Source organism: Dysidea avara, chromosome 1, assembly GCF_963678975.1.
Source record: "Dysidea avara chromosome 1, odDysAvar1.4, whole genome shotgun sequence".
In the NCBI taxonomy this organism is placed as follows: domain Eukaryota; kingdom Metazoa; phylum Porifera; class Demospongiae; order Dictyoceratida; family Dysideidae; genus Dysidea; species Dysidea avara.
In genome coordinates, this window is record NC_089272.1 from 28,511,623 (window position 1) to 28,532,402 (window position 20,780).

Below are 20,780 nucleotides of genomic sequence, written 5' to 3' on the forward strand. Positions count from 1 at the left end.
CCAAGAAATGTTTGTGATGGTAGGTTAATGGCATAATTTTTAATAACGACTATTTGTGTTGCCTCCTCCAAGTTTCACTAGGACTCGGCACCAAATTCACCTGAATTGTCGTTATTAAAAATTTTGCCATTAACCTACCATCACAGCCATTTCTTGGCTGCCACCTTGGATTTAATTCACATCTTTTTTCATCTTAGCCTTTTTGGGCTGCACTCTTTTTTTACAGCTTGGCTGTTTTGGATTAGATAGCAATTTACTGAATGAAAACAATTGTAAGAAATGTTTAAAAGGTATAACAGGCCATTGTGGTACTAGGTAGCATCCTCTATACAAGTGCCGATAATTTGTACCTACCAATAATTGGCGACTTATGCTATTTGATGAAAGCTTTCATAAAGCCTAATAATTATTTGTAGTACCACATTGTTTTACAAACAATGTCATGATTTCAAAGGGGTGTTGACAAAGCAAAACATTATGTAGTTTCACATACTTTAAAATTTCAAATGTAGCTACTCATTGGTTTGATAAGGGCATGCATACATATGTAATTTGTAGTTTCTCAAGTTTTCATTGTAAACTTATTCCAGCCAGATTTTAATTTTGTCAACTCTTTATATGCTTAATATGTGGTATTGATTGTCAATCTCAGAAAAGTAGTTGGAAAAAGGCGGATATGATCGGACGCGGACACGGACATATTTAAAAAGCACCTTTACATTATAAAATGGTTATTTTCATATCTAATGTTGTTTTTACAGCAGCATTCGCTTCCAGACCTAGGCGTCTATCTTGTCATAGCGCTTGTCCATTTATAAGCGCATGTGCAAAGGATAGACTAGCACTCTAAAAACCATATAGTGTTGTACACGTGCTCTAGAAATCTAATTCAATGCCATAGAGATTAAGCTGGCATGTCCCAACCTAACCTCATAGGCCAGGTCCTTGAAACCCTCAACACTTGGTATAAGCGCCTGTGCCTTATACTAAAAGGCATAATATTGTGGACTTGGCCTGCTACGCTAAGTTGCATAGGGCATACAAGCTAATCTCTACAATTATATAACTCTGTATTAGACTTTAGAGCATGTGTACAACACCGTATGGTCTTTGGCATTCTGTGGAGTGCTGGTCTAGTCCTTCTCACGTGTGCTTATAAATGGATAAGTGCTATGACAAGACCGACGCCTGGGTCTGGAAGCGAAGACTGTTGTAACAACAATGTTAGGTATGAAAAATAACTATTATATAAGTGTAAAAGTGCTTTTTGAATATGTCCGTGTCCATGTTCGCGTCTGATCGTATCTGCCATCTCAGAATATTAGTGCTGTGAACCTGCAGAGTACAGAATATTAGTGCTAAAACCGGTTATTGGAAGGTGAATAATTGGATATTGACTGATTATTGTCTGATTGTAAATTAGCAGACATTATGGCACTAAACATGCCTTTTGGAAGCCTTAGGGTGGTACCGAAGTGACCATCAACATCCTGCCTTACAATAACAGCTATTACAAGCACATATTTACACGTGCTTTGAGGTTATGTTGTGATGTTAACACTTGTTAGCAGAGGTAATTTATGGTTTACCAAGTGGGTGGGCAAAACCGGTTAAAAGGGGGTAGGTAAAAACAGTGGACCCAGGGACCAAGGACAGGACCCGGGGACCCACAGAAATCCAACTCTGCTTGGAATTTTATACACCTCACAGAATTTTATACTTGTACTAGGTACCTCTGCAAGTAGTCTTGCATAGCCAATCCACTTTTTTTTCTCCCCTCGCGGCATCTCGCACAATGTTTACACCAATTAGAAATTATAAGCGCCTCTAAAAGTGTCTGAAGCCGACTGCATTTATAGGCCACTGCCTGCTGCACAGTAAGCATACTAGTCTATTATGCCGCCTAGCTTCTAGAGTAGTTTAGGAACATTGTACAAATGCACCATGACGTATGAAGAGCTGCTAGAACTTGCTTAGCTTGGCTTAGCTGGTAATTGTTCGCCTGCTGCACAATGAGCATGCCATTCTATTACGCCACCTAGCTACTAAAGTTTAGAAACATTGTGCAAACAAATACTCTGGGAAAATAGCGAGTGACCTGTAATTAATGCAGTCAGCTACAGACACTTTTCATAGGCGCTTATAATTTCTAATTGGTGTAAACATTGTGCGGGACACTGCGAGGGGGGGGGAGCTATGCTTGGGAAAAAGTGGATTGGCCATGCAAGACTACTTGCAGAGGTACCTAGTACAAGTATAGAATTCTGTGAGGTGTAAACAGTTCCAAAGAGTTGGATTTCTGTGGGTCCCCTGGTCCCGGGTCCACTGTTTTTACCTACCCGTTAAAAGGCTTCTTAGCCAATAATTGGCTTGACCTAGACAATACCGGTTAATAACCGGTTTTTCCATACCGGTTCACAACACTACAGAATATATATTCGGCTACGTTGGCATGCATAGTACTTTACAACTGAAAAAAGGCACATGGTTTCTCTGGCACTCCTATATATTTTAAAGGGAAAAAATGGCACAATTGAAGATTAGTAAACTATTAGCCTGGACTGCCTTGAAATTGCAGTTGCTTAATGCCTTTTAGATGCATGTTTGTACAAGTACTGAGAGTAACTTTGGGGTTTGTAGAATCTCAGTGACCTTTGTATGCTTTATAGTGAACAAATTTGTTTCACCTGGTGGTTGAATGCAGTTCCCACATAAATGCATTAAGTGGTTGCATCACATCCTCATGTAATGCTGGGTATATAGGGATGTAATACTGTGTGAAATTTGCCAACTGCTGTGGTGCCACAACTCCGTTAAAGAGCTATGGGTGGGAAAAAGTAGTATGTTTGTGCTTAAGTGTGTGGTACAGTATGATGTGAGAGTGGTGTATATACCCATTATGCAAGTAGCTATAATAAGTAAAGACCGATAGCTAGCAACTTACAGCAATCCAACAGTACCTAATGCTGAGTTGTGATTCAATTGTATTATTGCTATGCCGAGTTGCCAACTGACAGTTACAGTGATTCATATTTCTGAGATAGTGACACAACCATCAGAAAATGTTGTGTAACCGAAAATTGCTATGTCCTTAAAAGTAAGCACTAGCTGCATCTGAAAACTTTAAAAGTATACTGTACACATGTATAATCACAACAAAGTAGTGTGAAATAATGAATAAATGATGGCAAGGAATCAAGACACACGGTAGTGTGTCGTGCGGCCCAAGAAGCCGGCGCGCCACACCGTGAGTATATTGACAGGAAGAACGAAAACGTCATTTTCACACCTTCGTATCTCGGTGATCACTTATCTGATTGGAACCAAATTTGCTACACAGTTGCCCGCCAGCCAAGGGAGTCTACATTCCAAATTTAAAGGAAATCGCTTCAGCCATTTCCGAGATACGAGCTGCCAAAGTTTCGTTTTTTTTTTCTTTGTTTTTTTTTTCTTCTTCGTCTTTTCGCACACTTGCAAAAATTGCTATAACAAGCAAACGCGTACTCCGATCGCCTTGAAATTTGGCACACAGAAAGGGAGTCCAAAGGCGAATCCTAGCATCAAATTTGGTACAAATCCGATGAATGGTTCAGGAGTTATGACCGATTATTCGCGTAAAACAAGATCGATTTGTTGTCACGCCTACAGGGTAAACCGCTTCATGGAATGAGTTGAAAATTGCTATGTAGATGGAGTAACCATCGTAGGAGTGCCTTTTGGTGGTTTGAAAGGAATCGAGATAAAGACCATGGAGATATGACACAAAACCCAACCTGTGTTACAATTACGCGATCGATTTTTATGAATAAAAAAGTATTAGTTTTCACGCCTACTAGGCAAACCGCTTAGAGCAATGAGCTGAAAATCGGTGTATAGCTGGAATAATCTTCATAGAAAGTCCTTGCAGTAGTACAGAAGAATCGGATTACAAACCACTGAGTTATGATTCTAAAGCCAACTCCGTGTAGCAAATGCGAGATCGAGATACTCTAATAGAACAGTCACCCTAATAGAACATTCGGCTAATTTATTTACTCCATTATAGAATTTTATTACATCACAAGTTATTCTGTAGGGAGTTCAGCTGCAAACAGTTAATCTTAGACAGTTCAGCAAGAAGACAGTCACCATGTGGAGAGTTAAGCAAATATACCACTATAGAGATTCAGAACATTACAAGTCACACTGAAGAAAGTTCAGCTATAAACAAGTCATGCACTGTGTAGAGAATTCAGCTACAATTAAGTCACTCTCTAGAGAATTCAGTTACACAGAATTCTGCTACACACAAGTCGCTGTGGAGAGAGTTCAGCTACAAACAAATTACCCTTTAGAGTGATCAGCTACAAACAAAACACTTTGCAGGGTGTTCAACTGCAACAAATCAATTACCTTTAGAGCGATCAGCAATGAACAAATCAACACAAATCTACCTGTAGAGAGATCAGCTAGAAACAAACCACCCTGAAGAGAGTTCAGCTACAAAAAATCACCCTGTAGAGACATCAGCTAGAAACTAGACACAATGTAAGGAGTTCAGCTACAAGCAATCACCCTGTAGAGAGTTCAGCTAAAACAAATCAACCTGCAGAGAGATCAGCTACAAACAAATCACCTTATAGAGAGTTCAGCTACAAACAGATTACCTGTAGAGAGATCGGCTACAAACAAATCAACCTGCAGAGAGATCAGCTATATACACACAAATCAACTTGTAGAGAGATTAGCTACAAACAAATCACCCTGTAGAGAGATCAACTAGAAACTACACACAATGTAAGGAGTTCAGCTACAAACAAATCACCCTGTAGAGAGATCAGCTACAAACTAGACACAAAGTAAGGAGTTCAGCTACAAGCAAATTACCCTGTAGAGAGTTCATCTACAAACAAATCAACCTGTAGAGCAATCAGCTAGAAACAAATCACCCTGAAGAGAGGTCAGCTACAAAAAATCACCCTGTAGAGAGATCAGCTAGAAACAAATCACCCTGAAGAGAGGTCAGCTACAAAAAAATCACCCTGTAGAGAGATCAGCTACAAACAAATTGCCCTGTAGAGAGATCGGCTACAAACAAATCAACCTGCAGAGAGATCAGCTACACACAAATCAACTTGTAGAGAGTTCAGCTACAAACAAATTACCCTGTAGAGAGATCGGCTACAAACAAATCAGCCTGTAGAGAGTTCAGCTAAAACAAATCAACCTGTAGAGAGATCAACTACAAACAAATCACCTTATAGAGAGTTCAGCTACAAACAAATTACCCTGTAGAGAGATCGGCTACAAACAAATCAACCTGCAGAGAGATCAGCTATATACACACAAATCAACTTGTAGAGAGATTAGCTACAAACAAATCACCCTGTAGAGAGATCAACTAGAAACTACACACAATGTAAGGAGTTCAGCTACAAACAAATCACCCTGTAGAGAGATCAGCTACAAACTAGACACAAAGTAAGGAGTTCAGCTACAAGCAAATTACCCTGTAGAGAGTTCATCTACAAACAAATCAACCTGTAGAGCAATCAGCTAGAAACAAATCACCCTGAAGAGAGGTCAGCTACAAAAAATCACCCTGTAGAGAGATCAGCTAGAAACAAATCACCCTGAAGAGAGGTCAGCTACAAAAAAATCACCCTGTAGAGAGATCAGCTACAAACAAATTGCCCTGTAGAGAGATCGGCTACAAACAAATCAACCTGCAGAGAGATCAGCTACACACAAATCAACTTGTAGAGAGTTCAGCTACAAACAAATTACCCTGTAGAGAGATCGGCTACAAACAAATCAGCCTGTAGAGAGTTCAGCTAAAACAAATCAACCTGTAGAGAGATCAACTACAAACAAATCACCTTATAGAGAGTTCAGCTACAAACAAATTACCCTGTAGAGAGATCGGCTACAAACAAATCAACCTGCAGAGTGATCAGCTACACACAAATCAACTTGTAGAGAGATCAATTACAAACAAATCACCCTGTAGAGAGATCAGCTAGAAACTACACACAATGTAAGGAGTTCAGCTACAAATAAATCACCTTATAGAGAGTTCAGCTACATACAAATCACTCTGTAGAGAGATCAGCTAGAAACTGGACACAATGTAAGGAGTTCAGCTACAAGCAAATCACCCTTTAGTGAGTCCAGCTACAAACAAATCAACCTGCAGTGAGATCACCTACAAAAAAGCACCTTGTACAGAGTTCAGCTACAAACAAATTACCCTGTAGAGAGATCGGCTACAAACTAGTCACAATGTAAGGAGTTCAGCTACAAGTAAATCACCCTGTAGAGAGTTCAGGTAAAACAAATCAACCTGCAGAGAGATCAGCTACAAATAAATCACTTTATAGACAGTTCAGCTACAAACAAATGACCTTGTAGAGAGATCGGCTGCAAATTAATCAACCTGCAGAGAGATCAGCTATACACAAATCAACTTGTAGAGAGATCAGCTACAAACAAATCACCCTGTAGAGAGATCAGCTAGAAACTAGACACAATGCAAGGAGTTCAGCTACAAGCAAAATCACCCTTTAGTGAGTTCAGCTACAAACAAATCAACCTGCAGTGAGATCACCCACAAAAACGCACTGGTACAGAGTTCAGTTACAAACAAATCACCCTGTAGAGAGATCAGGTAGAAGAATTCACCTTGTGGAGAGTTCATTTACAAAGAAACCATCATATAGAGAGTTCAGCTACAAAGAAATTACCCCGTAGAGAATTCAGCTAGAAGAAGTCACCTTGTAAAGAGTTTAGCTACAAAGAAACCATCATGTACAGAGTTCAGCTACAAAGAAACCACCTGTACAGAATTCAACTACAAACAAATCACCCTGTATAGAGATCAGCTAGAAGAAGTTACCTTGTAGATAGTTCAGCTACAACAATTCACCCTTTAGAAAGATCATGCTAGAAGAAGTCACCTTGTAGAGTGTTCAGTTACAAAGAAACCATCATGTAGAGAGTTCAGCTGCAAACAAATCACTCTGTAGAGAGTTCAGCTACAAAGAAACCGCCATGTAGAGAGTTCAGCCTCATACAAACCACCTAGTAGAGAATTCAACTACAACAAATCACCCTGTAGAGAAGAAGTTACCTTGTAGAGAGTTCAGCTACAAAAAAACCATCATGTAGAGAGTTTAGCTGCAAACAATTCACCTGTAGAGAGTTCAGCTAGAAACAAATCACCCCGTAGAGAGATCAACTGGACAAAGTCACCTTGTAGAGAGTTCAGCTACAAAGAAACCATCATGTAGAGAGTTCAGCTGCAAACAAATCACCCTGCAGAGAGTTCAGCTACAAAAAATCACCCTGTAGAGAGTTCAGCTAGACGAAGTCACCTTATAGAGAGTTCAGCTACAAAGAAACCATCATGTAGAGAGTTCGGCTATAAAGACACCACCATGTAGAGAGTTTAGCTGCAAACAAATCACCTGTTACAGAGAGTTCAGCTACAAAGAAACCATCATGTAGGGAGTTCAGCTACAAAGAAACCACCTTGTAGAGAGTTCAGCTACAAAGAAACCATCATGTAGAGAGTTCAGCTGCAAACAAATCACCCTGCAGAGAGTTCAGCTACAAAAAAATCACCCTGTAGAGAGTTCAGCTAGACGAAGTCACCTTATAGAGAGTTCAGCTACAAAGAAACCATCATGTAGAGAGTTCGGCTACAAAGACACCACCATGTAGAGAGTTTAGCTGCAAACAAATCACCTGTAGAGAGTTCAGCTAGAAACAAAATACCCTGTAGAGAGACCAGCTAGAAGAGGTTACCTTGTAGAGAGTTCAGCTACAAAGAAACCATCCTGTATATAGTTCAGCTACATTTCAAGTCACCCAGTAGAGAGATCAGCTGCAAAAAAATATCCTGTGGGGAATAATGGGCATGTAATAAATATATGTATATAATTTGTATAATTAATAATAAAATCAAAAATAATTGAAGTACTAAAATTCTTCTTTAAGTTCTTTTCTTCTTCCTGTGGTAAAGAAAAAAACACATGGGTTAAAAAAGCCCCAAAGCCAGCCATAGGCCGGCTTTGCAGTATACAAATACAAAAAGAAATGATATCTAATCAAAAACAACCAAGCTGTAAAAAAAGGTGCGGCCCCCAAAAAGGCCATGGTGAAAAAAGATGTAAAATCCAAGGTGGCGGCCAAGAAATGGCTGTGATGGTAGGTTAATGGTTACATTTTAATAACGACAATTCAGGTGAATTTTGTGCCGCTTGGTCTTGGCACCAAATTCACTTGAATTGTTGTTATTAAAATGTAACCATTAACCTACCATCACAGCCATTTCTTGGCCACCACCTTGGATTTCACATCTTTTTTCACCATGGCCTTTTTGGGGGCCGCACCTTTTTTTACAGCTTGGCTGTTTTTGATTAGATTACAGTATAATGAACATTATAAATGTGATTGGCTGAGCAAAAACCAGTTGTTTTTTCACATTCCATTTTATTGTTTCTCTCGTCTATAATAACAAAGCAGTAGAGTGGCAAAGTTTCAGCTTTCTCAGGGGAGGATCCAGACTTATTATGTAAAGGGGGAATCAAAAATGAACTGAGGCACTACATTGTCTCTGGTTTGATAAGGTGAGACCAAAAAAAAAGTCACAGCCAGCTGACAATAGTTGTCCACCTCACCAACCACACATTTATAGCTGATAAAGTGCATAAAAATCCTTAAATAGCTCACTACACACTGTTCTAATACTGTGACTGCTTTATTAGAGTGACTGCTCTATTAGAATATCTCGATTTTGGTATACCAAAAATTTTTGGAGAGGGTCAAGAGCCCCTTTGACCCCCCTGTACCCTCCCCTGTTTCTATGATGAAAAGTCTTGGAGTTATAGTGCTAGACTGTTTAAATGGCAATAAATTTTACTTTTACAGCAACAATGCTACAAATAAATTAATATGCGCTTATTTAGTCGATCATAACTCATGAATGAAGCAAGCTATGGAGACAGGACTTGACTCAATCTACTCATCATGAGCTGTTAAATCCAAAAAAGTATAGTGCTTTCCCTGTATTTCTCTGTGGGGACAAACTCAAGAAGGCCTTTCCAACAAAGAAATTACAGTGGTAAATACATACAGTAGTAAGTAAGCATGACTCACATGCCTTTTGTCATACCATGGCCATACAAACATGAAACAAAGATTTTCTTACTCCATGAACAGGCCAATCTGATGGTGTACAGGTTTTTATTTATTAAACAACTATCTACCTAGGGACCTCCTTGAGGTGTTTTTCCAAAATGGTTGAGGTGTACATAAACTTTTTGAAGCATGCATGTTTGATGCAATATACTGTAATACAGTATCAAAATAGAATTTTTCAAAACTTTGCTTAGCCAGCCTCAAATGTCTTACATTTATACCCTCTTAAAATACACTACTATACTTTGTGGATATTTTGTCTGTTTTATTAAAGTATTTTAGATCGATATAGTAACTTTTACCCCCTCTGGATCCATCCTTAGGAATCATTGTAAATATCAAGTTGGTTACTACTGTACAAATTTTTTGCACAGCCAGTGGCGGAGCTACCATTGAGGCAACCAAGGCAGCTGCCTCAGTAAAAATTGCTCAAGCTGAGCAGGCCTGAGCATGCAGCATTACTGTACCACACATAATAGAATCTATGGCTGTAGTACTAAGCAGGCCGGAGCTCATGGTGACACAGTCCTGGACCACTTTTCAGCTACTTGAATTTGTATACGGAAAAAGATCGAGATACTCTAACAGAGCATTCATCATAATATACTCTAATAGAGCATTCAGTGTAAATTATAGCCAGTGCTCTTACACTGCTTGGTCTAAATCATTTACATGTCAATTGTCTTTAGATTACTTTTCAAAAGTGTTCCAATGAATCAACTGCATGGCATTGCATTGAGCCCATTGATCATGTATATCATGAAAATAACCTCCACATTCCATTTCGAAGCATATTTTTTCAAAAACTTCATTGAGGGAGCATGCCCCCAGACTCCCTAGCTTGACATACTTAGTACATGCAGCTGAGTATTTCATGAAAGGGATATCTCTGACTTAAATATCACATCAGATCAATAAAAAGTATAGTGTGCATGACTATGACCTCCGTTGCAGTCCATGGATGGCCTAACCACTCAAAATACCTCTGGAGTAAGTCAGTTTGTTTGTGTTGAATACAATTAAACTAGTTTAATAATTGAAGCATGGTATACTGTTGCTTTATGACATGTAAAAATGCTTAGAGTCTTCTGAAACAGTTTCTTCCATCCAACCAGAGAATCAACCTGCAAATGCTGTACCATGCACCCATGTTTGGAAGTGTTTGTGAATCAGTTGAGTCACAAGCAGATCCTCTCAATTATGTCAATGTATAAACTTTGCCTTGGTAAAAAAATTTTTCTGGCTACGCCACTGACAGCACTGTTCAAAGTTTGCAACGTGTTCCCATCATGCAATCTGGTGGTGGCTTATGCAGCACAGGCCAGTACCAGGGCATGCCCTTGACATGTTACAACATGTGCTTTTGATGTTAATTTGGGGTTACTACATTTCAAAGGAGACCAGGAAACCCTTTTTCCCTAAGCCCTGCTGCAAATAGTGGATTGCCCAAAATTATTGCTTAGCAATAGTTGCTAAGCAATCAGCAATAATAGTTATCTAGGTAATCATTGCCGTGGAGACCATTTCTAAGGTCACTTGCATTTTAAACCATAGTAACCACAACATAGTGACTGTTACTAAGCAACAACAATGTACTATTATTATTATCATCACACAGTAACACAGATTCTAGCCAGCAACTTTGCAATCACAACATTTTACTGATATCAGTTGAAAGTAGCTAGGGATTAATTTTACTGCTGTAATAGCAACTTTGTATAGGCAGTGAAACAGGTATGTATGGTATTATTGTAATTAGACTACATTGTGTACTCGTACAACTTAGTCTTAAATTGGTCCCCATTGAAAGTCCAGGGAATTCTAGGTTATGTCTTCAGTAGTTTGGCATTGACGCCTTCAGCCATGCCTTGAATCTTGCTGTATTGTTGGCCACACCTCCATCCATACTTGTGCACAATAATTAAACAGCTGTGTAAACTGTCCATTTTGCAACTAGCCAGCTTACCTCAAGCATCCTGTTCCAGCAAATTCTGGATTTTAATTTGTGTGATAAAAGTATTATTGATTGCTAGAAATTAATCTTCTGCTAGTTACAAAGGGCTGCTGTCACAAGTAGCTACTAGTTTTCTCACTGTCACTGTGGCATTCCAGCTTATGATAAAATGTATTATTTGCTAGCTTTTTTCTTGATTGCAACTGTGGAATAATGAGATTCTTTCATAAGCGATAGCTAAGCTAGTTTTTCACATATTCTATACTTTATTATTGCTCACTTCCTGGACCAATAAGTTGTCACCAGATAACTTTTGCATGTGGGTACCAGTGGACAAGAAGAGTTGGAGTGCTACATTTTTCAGTGCACACAAGCATATGTGGTGCTTTTACTGGTTTAATGGGGTCATGTCTATAAAATGCTAGAACAAGTTTGGTCAAATTTTATGTGTAATTACCTTCATCTCAAAAGGGTTATCTATTGTAAAAATTCAGTACCAACAATATTATGTTTTCTTTATACACAGTACACAAATTGCCTTAAGTGTTGATACTGTACGTGCATACATAAATGTATTTTCACTAATATTTTTTATGGTCTGTATCATGTATTTTTCAGTTACTATAACTACACAACCAAGTGATGTTGCAGTACCATCTGGAGGAACAGCAGTGTTTACTTGTGTAGTGGATCTAGGAGATGAAAATGTAAACACTGATGATATAAAGTGGGATAACATGGGAAATGCTATAACACGTGTAAGCACAGATCCTTACATGGTCGAGAATGATTTTGAAGAAGATGATCAGCTGATCAGCACATTGACAATCAAAAATGTGAATAAACAACATGCTGGTCTGTATTAGTTTGTACTTAGTCTAAATGATGGTGATGTGATGAGTAGGGAAGCTTCTCTTATTATTCTAACAGGTAAAGAAATTTTACACATAACAATAACATAACAACTTGTTTCTTTTTGTTCTTGTACATATTGTACACAAAATGAATAGTCAATATCTATGGTTTCAAAAGAATGTATATTGTTTGCCTGTTAGCAGTATGGTCCTTTAATATTAAATTCATGTATATACTGTGCATAGTTACATACATGACAGAACACCATCTTATGATACTACAGTGCATGGTTTATATGGTATTATCACATACACATGATTTTTCATACGTTACTCATTCATTATGCAGCTACAATAACAACACAACCAAGAGATGTCACAGTGTGTAATGGAGGAGTAGCAGTGTTTACTTGTGTAGTGGATAGGAATAGTACTGACATTACTAGTGATGATGTGATGTGGCAGATGATAAGAATAAGTGGTGGTATTTCAACACTATCTACATCACTAACAGGAGGAATTCGCTTCAATATCACTACAACTATTAGTGGAGATATACTGACCAGTATATTCACAATCACTGGTGTGACAGATAGTAGTGTACTTGGAACTAGTTCATATCGTTGTGTAGTAAATGATATGATGAGCAGGAATGCTTCACTTTACATTTCAACAGGTACTGACAATCAAATTGTGTGCACGTTAGTGCTGGGCAGTATTGAAATTTGAATACAGTAACAGGAAAATATATTGATATAGTATTATTGATATATTATAGTTAGCGTGTTATTGTAATTATTGCATTATTTCTTGTGCCTAGTATGAAGCAGTATGCATCCCAAAAACCGAAAATATATAGTTCGGTACAAGTAGGCATGTGTTGTAATGTGACAACCTCAAGTTTTTGTTTAGGGTGTGTCTGCTACACCATCAACAAATTACGTAATTAAACATCAAAGGCTAGGTTAAAAGCAATCCTATACTGGTATTCATCTATATACCGGTATTTCGATATATCAGTTATCAAAGGATGTCACAGTATGATAATCGGTTATGATAATTTATCACGATAAACGGTATTACCAGTATATTGCAGAGCACTAGTGCACATGTAGTAGTTTTGTGTGGAAAAACACATTAAGCCTGTGAGTGTAATCAAAATAATATATACTGATAAAGGGTAAGGAAAAATTATATATTACACAACCCACGATTCCTGTTTGCCATGAATAGGGAATCGATTACTAGGTAAGTTTTTCCTTCTATCACTTTTCTTCACTACATACTGTACAGAGACGAACACTGCTTGAAGTATCTTAGTTTACTACAGTGGTATATCCCCAGTACATGGAACAGTTAATTGTTTGTTATTTTAGTAGTTTTTCAGTAAACCTGCATTCACTGATGTTTTACTGAGAGTTTAAAACTTAGTAAAATAATTATGTTCCATATACTTAAGTTTACTGACACTTTACTATCAGTATATCTACAGTAAGGCATCTTAACAAATTAGTAAACTAAGAACCTTCAAGCAGTGGAAATCAGTGAAGAAAGATTGATCACATAAATTTCTTCAATAAACAAACAACAATACAACAAAACAAAGATTTTTGAACTACCCTTGTGTAGGTAAATAAGACGATGTCCAGGCTTTCGTTGATAGTCCCTTCCTTTGCTACAAAAGAGGCATTCAAAACTTTATGGAATTCTTTCAATAATTCGTAAGTATTTCACCAATTGTATGCAATGCTTTGCTTTGTAAATGTAGGCTTATGCAATTGTGTCATTTTTTTTTGCAGATCCAGTCACATTTATTACAAACTCACCTTAAACCCAAACTAATCAGCTGTGAAACTCGCCCCTCCACGTTTGTGCATATTAGGCTCCTCTAAGAATAATTATCATAAACGTTAATAGTTTTTGTAACAGGTTTAAAATTTAACCATGTACAAAGGCGAAAATGCTTTTTTTTTTAAAAACAAAAGAAAACAGTGAAATACTATCAAGAGATGATTGTTTTCTGTTGCAAAAATATACTAACAAGAATATCTGTTCTGCCCAAATTACCCCAACGACCTATAACTTAGCCAGTTTGTGCCTTTCCCCTGCCAATTCCTGAATCCGCTCATATTTTCATAATTAAAACTGGTATTTCTAATACGGTAGTAAGTTATTTTGTGTGTACTAATGTTGTGTTAATAAAGTGAAATATGAACTGATTTTATGAGTATATATACCACTTTAGCGTGGGCGTTCAAAGGCGTCGCTCGGTGTTTAACTCGCATATTGCCCAGGCAATATCATGGGAAAGTGGTTTGCCAATGACTTTGATACCCAGCCAGTTCAAAGAATCGATGCACTTTGACTCGTTATATTGAGCGACATAGAGCTTTGTATTGTGGGACTCGGTTTTGTAGAGGTTGCTAAGCTTAGTACATAGGCTAAGATAGAGTAGTTGGTTGTTACTAAAGGATAATGAAGACACAAAATAATTGTTTGGGCGATTGTGGATGCGTATTTCTACCCACTGTGTATCAGCCTTTGAACAGACCACGGAACAGCAAAGCTACTACTGCTACGTTGAAATAGGTTAGTAACTTACAGTTCTAAGTACTTAATTTAAGGTTACGGGATACCCATCGCTACCGGATTTAATTAATAACCTGACTGAAAAAATTTCTTACATAATTGTGTAGTGAGTAATATGCTACCTCGCGGTTATTGTTATCTCGATTGTTATTGAGGAAGACAGAGCAAGAAAGAAGGATATAATAGTAGTTACAACAGTGATATTATTAGTGTACAAGTAATAACGGTATTTAGTCTATCTTCAAGGAACAAAAGTGTGAAAAACGATCGGTACACTTTCTTTTCAAGATTTACAGTACATCATAGAGAAGTTCAAGGGGAAGACGAGGATTCCACTTGCTGCATCCACAATGTTTCGTCAGTTATCCACTCCTTGGGTTCGCGTATTGGCTGACGAGGAACAGTCAGCTCTGGCAGAATGGCACAAAAGTAGAAGCGTTTCAATTTGGGGAGTAGTGACAAGCAAAACTCTTCATCGTACCTGATTCTCTCCCCGAAACTGTCCTTGGCAGAGATAAAGAAATCACACCAGGTTCGACCAGTACAAAGCATTGCAAACTGTACTTGATGGTAGTACTCGTGGCTGTGTTTCAACGAAAAACGCCCTTCAACATCCGTCAAACAACAGCATTTCTTGTTGTCAATCGCATCTTGTAACAGGCTATCCCTGTAGCTGTATGGATTTTTAAATTCTACTAGGCCTTCTGGTGGTAGAGGTGAAGCTGATGGATCAATCACTAGTCCATCAGGTGTGGCAGCTAACCAGGAATAAGTGGATGAAACAACGAGCCCACAGTTCTGGTTTACTGAGGCTCTTACTGATCCACAGTGAGTCCGTAGCCATTCAAGGTACTTAATTGAGCTAGCCTTTTCTTGTGTCAATCCGTATCTAGTTGCTGCGTTACCTTTAAAACTGTTGTACAACATCTGCTTTACTAGAGGTGCAGCTGGTGTGGTTGCACGTCGCTGACAAATGGCCTTCACATTGGTTGAGATGATTCTTAGTCTCCTTTCAGACTTCCAGATCACTGAAGCATGGTCATCATCACTGTGCTTGGAAGTAAGCAGCTCAATCTCCTTCATTTGGTGCTACTGATAACAACGGTGGTTCTATAGAACCTTAGCACAAGGTCCTGAAGATGAGAAGAAGGAAGGTTGTTTGGAACATCATCTACATCAACTCCACCATCATGCCTAAAAAGAACGTTTTAGTAAGTTGTAATTAGTGTGTGCTTGTATGTAGAATGTGTTTATATGGTACGGTGTGCATGTGTAGTTTGTATGTATGTGGTGTGTGTATTACCTGGCATATGCTCTTCTTGAACTTAGACTGTTGTCAACAGCACTGTATTTAGCTTTCTTCCTCTGCTGTTTAGATTTATCGGTTGCCTTCCGTTTTCGATCCTGCTCCACTTGTTGTTTCATCTTCGACGCAGCAGTTTGGAACACCTTGGATGGTGGAACTCCTACAGCCTCCTGCCATGCCTCTGGTCCCCAAGATGGTCCCATGTTACATCGGAGACCGGCACCAGCACAACGACCCTGCCATGAACCACTTTGGATCCGGTTAATCTGTTTTCCACCGTCAAACTTGGAACGGATGTGCATCCAACTCTCTGCAAGGTTAGTTGTGAAATTACCTATAATACACGTAGCTGTTGTAAAATAATGGTTTGTATTCTATTTACCTTACCGATTAGTTCTGGAGCTTTTCCTACCAACCTACTGAGGGCTCGTTGGATATCACAGATCATTGCTGGATCAATAACACTCTCCTTGGCTGCTGGAATATCGCATACTTCTTCAAGGCATTCATCATTTGTGGCATCTACCCAGTGCTCTTCATGCTCTATAGTCAGCTCACAGAGATCTTGTGGACTTATATCACAGACGGAGTTTGATGGAGGAGGAACAGAACAGGTACTAGATGTGGTGGGGTTATTGATGGGTGTTCTATCATTGTATGCTGTTGGCCTAGGAACACTTGGTGTTTGGGGTGAATTGGTGCCACTTGATGGACTGGAGCAACCTGAGAAACTTGATAGGCTGGAGACACTCAACAGGCTTGATGGAGTGGAGACACTGGATGGACTGGAGACAAGACTCAATGGGCTGGAGATACTGGATGGATTGGAGACAAGACTCAATGGGCTGGAGACACTCGACAGGCTGGAAACAACTGACACGCTGGAGACACTCGACAGGCTGGAAACAACTGATACACTGGAGACACTCGACAGGCTGGAAACAACTGACACGCTGGAGACACTCGACAGGCTGGAAACAACTGATACACTGGAGACACTCGACAGGCTGGAAACAACTGATACACTGGAGACAATTGACTCGCTGAAGCTACTTGATGTTGACTTACTCTTTTGAGCTGTTTTGCAAAAGTCTGTGCTACATTTAGAATGGTCACCAAAACAGTGATAAGGGGCATTCATCAAATCCTTTTGCAACTTGGCAATAGCTGACGATCTATCTGATTCCTTGCTTCTCATCGCTATAGCACAGCGAGCTGCCTTGGTAAGTCATTTACGCATAGCTTCTGTTAACTTTCCCCTTCCTTTGTAGCGTGGATTGTCAACTACTACTGTCTCAAGATGTGTATGAAAGCACTTGACAGCATGATTGGCACACTCAATCTTCTCAATGGCAAAGCCCCAAGGAATACTGCTGACTAGAGCATGCCGAACGGAGCTATCACCATCTCCAATAAATTTACTGTACTTCACACCATGTTGTTGAACACACATTTTGAAGCCCTCTACAATGATATCTGTCTCCATTGCTGATGAGGAGCCGTCCCAGTTTTTGAAGCAGGTAAGTTCAGGTGGTTTACCATTGGTGGCTAGGGCACATACACTGCAATACTTATTTCGGACTCCCATAAACAAAATTTTCCCAGTTTCATACCCAATAATGATGGCCACACCAGACTTGGCATTGTAAGAGTGCTTATGGGTGCGTTTGCTCCAACCTCCATCCAGTATGACAGTGATGGCTGGATCCCCCAGACATGTAGTGCCCCTAGCTATAGCAAGCTCCCGCTCCTCTTGACCAGCTAATTTCATTGATTCCTCCAGAAGTGCACCCCACCATTCCCCAATTCTTCTTTCTGTAGATATGAAACAACGTTTGTTCATAACAGGTACACCAAGCACCGCCATAGTTTCCACAAGTGTTGAATGACCACCACCAGTAGACATCTGACCCCACACAGCTGCTACGTTGGCTTCCCAGTGAGGTTTGCCAGTTAGACCCTTCACTTTGGATGACGTCCGGAGGGTAAAGTCTTCACTACAGTTATGACAGTGAGTAATAAGTGTCGATAACAAACCATCACGACGTTCTTCTCTAACTGTGACAGGTTCACTGGAAAAACTGCAGCTGGAGGATGAATGGCAAGAAGCAGCATGGCTAGTGATGACTTGTAGGTGGTCCTGAAGGTGTTCCAGATTGATTATTCTGCTACCATTTAATGGTGGCATTGGATTGATAGGGACCACTTGTGATGGCTTTACTGGAGGCCTTCTCTTCTTAAATTTCCCTCTGGATACATTAGTACTGGCATTCTTTTTGCAGCCCATGTAGCTTGCATCATCTATTATTGCATCATATAAATTGTGTATGGATTGTAATATTACATAGCTGCATGCAATACTGTGTCTTACCTGTAAAAGCACCAGTAATCTACAGCTGAAAATCGTTCGCGTACAAGAAGAGCTCACAATGATAGCTAATGAATAATATTAACATCTGATGCGGTTACTTGTCGCGCCAGATTAATGGAACGCATGCGTAAACATGGTTGGGCTTGCACAGTGAGTTTTCTAGCCAAAACTTTCGATTGTCGATGTAGCTATTCTTATTTTAGAGGTAGAGACCACTAAAATAAGTTCACGGCTAGGGAAAGACGAGCCGATTTTTGAATGTCACCTTCGAGTGGTCGAGTGTAAATTTTATAAAGAATAGATTGGCTTCGGCAGCTGCCATTATAGCTTGGGTGGGAGCGATAGTGTAGATGATTTGAAAAAGCTCTCGTCAGTCCCTCACAGTTATTATCATGAATTAGTAAAGCTCTTTAAATAATTGAAATGGGATTCGAGTACGCCGTTTCTGGGCTAGAAGATTTTCATTATTTGTGACACGCCCTACTGGATTCTCTACGGCGAATGCTTTGGGTTAACGGCTTCTCACGAAGGTGAATACAGTATAAAACTATAATTGAAGTGATAAGGTGATACATTGCTGTACAGTAGAAAATACCTGTAAATGCTCACACGTGTGTGCAGATATTATACAGTATCCCGTAACCTTAATATAATAACTTACTTACTGTCCCAATAGCGAAGTTAGTTGGCTTAACTTAGCACAAAAATGATAACAATTTAAACTCCATCTCACAATCACAAGTTTTCTAACATTGCGTGTTGAAGCATAGTAACGCATTAATGACGTTTTAACGTATGGACAACGTTTTGATGGCTATTAGCCCACGCTATTAAAACCACAATCGATCTTCAGATGCTACTGTATAAAACAAATGGGATGAGTTCTCATTAGTTCTTTCACCTATTAGGTGAGTGTGCCCCAAGTGATATATACCACTTGTACCATGGCTGCTTGGGATTTTGCTGATATATACACCCAAAGCCCGAAGGCCACAGGCCCGAGGGCTGTGGGTGTATATGTCAGCAAAATCCCTTGCAGCCATGGTATAACTATTACATAAATCATGAGTATATAAATCGATTTTGGCAGGTACTATGTACATACACTGTACTGTCTAATAGCAAATCATTGATCATTGCGTCTGTACTGTTTGGTTTGTACTCCATTTACAAATCATGCGCTTTTGTGTTTATTACACACAGCTACAATAACTGCACAACCAAGAGATGTCACAGTGTGTACTGGAGGAGTTGCAGTGTTTACTTGTGTAGTGGATTGGAATGGTACTGACATTACTTGTGATGATGTGATGTGGCAGCAGATAAGAATGAATGGTGGTATTTCAACACTATCTACATCTCTAACAGGACGAGTTCCCTTCAATATCACTACAACTGTTAGTGGAGATATACTGACCAGTACACTCACAATCACTGGTGTGACACATAGTAATACACTTGGAACTAGTTTATATCATTGTGTAGTAAATGATATGATGAGTAGGGATGCTTCACCTCTCATTTCAACAGGTACTGAAAGTCAAATTATGTGCACGTGCAGTAGTTTTGTGTGGAAAAACACATTAAGCCTGAGTGTGTGTGTAATCAAAATAATATGATTTTTGTATACTTATAAAGGGTAAGGAAAAATTAAATATTGCACCAGCTGGTAGAGACCATAACAGTAAAAAGTACTGAAACAAGGGAGAGCATTGCTGGATGATTAAGTTATTATCCATTTTAGCCCATACAATGAATAACATGGTACCAGATGTATTAGGCTAAAAGTTATAGTTGTAACACACCCATGACGTTTGTATAACATGACACCCAAGGGCAGCAGGCCTGAGGGTGGAGTTGTTTACAATCAGATACAAACTGAATGATCATGAGTATGTTCTAACTGATTTGTGGTATATGGTGTGTGCAGACCAAAGGCGTCCATTTGTAACACGGAAGGAACAAGAAAGCAAGGCTAATATTGGCTACCTCCTGAGTGCTGTATACAAGGACGATTTTACTCACCAATTACTACCTTGAAGGTTAGTTAATTCATTGTTAGCTGGTTTATTCATTGGTAGCTCGTTTCCCATGTGCAAGGTGTGTATTGATGCCAATCACTACAGCATTGCATTGCACTACTACTTCATGTCATTTAGACAGGCGTAGCTGAAGTGTCTGATATTCATTGTTGAGTGGTGTGCACTGTGTAGTGCTTGACTAACTTGATTTATTGGCAAATGAGCGCATATGGTATACAAATAGCTCAGACTCAGCCCAGTGGTTGACTGCTTCTCTTTCATTCACACAAGTGCAGTGTTGTATGTTAATTCATTCCAGAACGATTCATCTCCTTGATGTATTAGCCAAGTTCATTGTGATTTCTGTGTTACATGGTCTGGTTTTGGTTGTTTGATGTCTTTGAACTAATTAGTGTCCAGACAGTGTGGCCAAAAGGAAGTACCTAGCTATGTTACAATTATTTGTAAACTGGTTTACAACTGATTTGTATCACTGGCGGCAGCC

The 20,780-nt window shown here is 39.2% G+C and overlaps 2 protein-coding genes across 5 annotated transcripts in view; both read left to right on the forward strand.

Moving 5' to 3' along the window:
• LOC136260766 (uncharacterized) overlaps nt 1-20,780 on the forward strand; it is a 215,166-nt gene that overhangs the window by 48,127 nt on the left and 146,259 nt on the right. For all 3 annotated transcript variants that reach the window (XM_066054642.1, XM_066054625.1, XM_066054634.1), the window contains exons 2-4: nt 11,753-12,064; nt 12,338-12,664; nt 19,458-19,784. In XM_066054642.1, coding sequence (XP_065910714.1) covers nt 12,031-12,064; nt 12,338-12,664; nt 19,458-19,784 — 688 coding nt within the window. In that variant the 5' untranslated portion in view covers nt 11,753-12,030. The remainder of the gene's footprint in view (nt 1-11,752; nt 12,065-12,337; nt 12,665-19,457; nt 19,785-20,780) is intronic.
• On the forward strand, nt 15,670-18,346 carry LOC136249430 (uncharacterized). 2 transcript variants are annotated; one of them, XM_066041445.1, is made up of 7 exons: nt 15,670-15,788; nt 15,954-16,200; nt 16,278-16,497; nt 16,556-17,106; nt 17,155-17,403; nt 17,705-17,894; nt 17,951-18,346. In XM_066041445.1, exons 2-4 carry the CDS (start codon nt 16,085-16,087, stop codon nt 16,928-16,930), a joined length of 711 nt encoding a protein of 236 aa, XP_065897517.1. In that variant the 5' UTR covers nt 15,670-15,788; nt 15,954-16,084; the 3' UTR covers nt 16,931-17,106; nt 17,155-17,403; nt 17,705-17,894; nt 17,951-18,346. The 2 variants fall into 2 exon arrangements, with proteins under 2 accessions (XP_065897517.1, XP_065897509.1); XM_066041437.1 differs by having other exon boundaries at nt 17,732-17,894; nt 17,951-18,339.

Bases quoted from the DNA above. Each gene is read 5' to 3' on its own strand.
- LOC136249430 (XM_066041445.1), top strand. From the start codon at position 16,085: ATGTTACATCGGAGACCGGCACCAGCACAACGACCCTGCCATGAACCA. The intron at 16,201-16,277 runs GTTAGTTGTGAA...CTTACCGATTAG, and splicing joins TGCATCCAACTCTCTGCAAG to TTCTGGAGCTTTTCCTACCA. The intron at 16,498-16,555 runs GTACTAGATGTG...CTGTTGGCCTAG, and splicing joins ATGGAGGAGGAACAGAACAG to GAACACTTGGTGTTTGGGGT.